Source organism: Mesitornis unicolor, unplaced genomic scaffold (assembly GCF_000695765.1).
Source record: "Mesitornis unicolor isolate BGI_N332 unplaced genomic scaffold, ASM69576v1 scaffold41375, whole genome shotgun sequence".
Classification (NCBI taxonomy): domain Eukaryota; kingdom Metazoa; phylum Chordata; class Aves; order Mesitornithiformes; family Mesitornithidae; genus Mesitornis; species Mesitornis unicolor.
In genome coordinates, this window is record NW_010186911.1 from 1 (window position 1) to 1,490 (window position 1,490).

Consider the following 1,490-nt stretch of genomic DNA (forward strand, 5'->3'; position numbering starts at 1 on the left):
GGGGGTCAATGACGCGGACCTTCTTGTCCTTGCAGGTAGTGACGAGGAGGCTGCCGTTGCGGTTCCAGCCCACGTTGTAGATGAGGTCGGTGTGGATGTCCTCCAGCACCAGCAGCATCTCCCCCGTGCCCACGTTCCAGAGGATCACCAGGCTGTCGCAGCCTGTGGAGAGTGACAGAGTGGGTGCCCTGCATCCCCCTCGACCCCGGGGGAGGTGACCCAGCACCCCCTTACCTGCACTGAGCAGGACATTGCGGGCAGTGGGGTGCCAGGAGATGATGCCCACCCGCTTGGAGTGTCCCTCCAGCGTCACCACCGGCTCCGTGATGTTGCGCACGGGGACGTAGTCGGGGATTTGCCACACCTGGGGAGAGAAACACAGAGAGCGGGGTGTGGGGATCACCCCACGGATGAGCGCTTAAGCGGCTGAGGGCCTTGGAGCCAATTAACCTCATCGTTAATTCCAGCTCAGGCTGTGGGGAGGGTGGCAGAGGGGCGGCAGCAGCGCCTGCATCCTGGGGTGCATCCCCAGCACTCGGAGTGCTGGTGGGCACAGGGAGGGGGTGCACAGCCCCCAGTATTCCCCCCACCCCCAGCTATTCCTGGTGCTGAGTCGCCAGGATGGGTATATTTAGCACAAACTGCTGCATCATGGAGCGAGCAGCCGCCGCCAGCGCGAATGCATGGCACCGGGGCTAAAAATAGGCCGGTGACACTTCGCAGGCGGCAAAGACGGGGGGAGGATGCTCCGCGCCACCCCCCCCGGCCCCGCCCCCCCCCCCTCCCCTCCCATCCGACGTCCGGCCCCTCACCATGACGGTGGTGTCCTCGGAGGCGCTGGCGATGACGTTGTCGTTGTGGGGACACCAGTCGATGTCCAGCACTGGTGCCGTGTGCCCCGTCACCAGCGGGTGGTTCTTATCCACCCGTCCCGTCTGCAATGCCGAAATGCTGGGATGAGTCTCCAGCGGGCACAGGGGAAACCCTGTTGGGAGCCCCCCAAACCCCAGTATGGCCACCACATGGGGCTGTGGCACAAGTGGGGACACGCAGAGGACCTTAGCGGTGGCCAGGGCTTTGTGCCCACCTTGAAGAGGGAAACTGAGGCACGCAGTAGGAATGGGGCTCAATTGGCACGAGGCCCTGAAGGAACAATGTGCCCTGGGAGAGGTGGCTTTGTGCCTTCTCTGATGGCAAGGAGGGGCTTGGGACCCTCTCCCAGCCCCTTTGCTGGGTGGGCAGCACAGACCCCCACCCCACTGGGATGCTCATTGGGCATTGTGTACCCCCAGAGAATTTGGGCTGGGGAGAAAGCAGCCAGGGGGGTCCGTGCATCACCTCAGTCACCACCGGGATGTCACCCTTCACAGGAGCTGACTACCAACTCCGGCTGCCTCTGCCCCGAGCCCCCATGCGAGGATGGGGACGTCAGGGGAAAGCTGGGGGACTCTGGGGCCACAGCAGCACCCCCATCAGCAAGCCCCCTCCCA

The 1,490-nt window shown here is 64.3% G+C and overlaps 1 protein-coding gene across 1 annotated transcript in view; it reads right to left on the reverse strand.

The window, feature by feature from the left end:
* Nucleotides 1-3: 3 nt before the first annotated feature.
* Nucleotides 4-1,490, reverse strand: part of LOC104541268 (coronin-6-like) — a gene marked incomplete at its 3' end in the record, with an annotated part of 1,716 nt that continues 229 nt past the window's right edge. The window contains exons 2-4 of the mRNA XM_010185276.1: nucleotides 813-985; nucleotides 235-364; nucleotides 4-162 (exon numbers count right to left, since the gene is read on the reverse strand). Coding sequence (XP_010183578.1) covers nucleotides 4-162; nucleotides 235-364; nucleotides 813-985 — 462 coding nt within the window. The remainder of the gene's footprint in view (nucleotides 163-234; nucleotides 365-812; nucleotides 986-1,490) is intronic.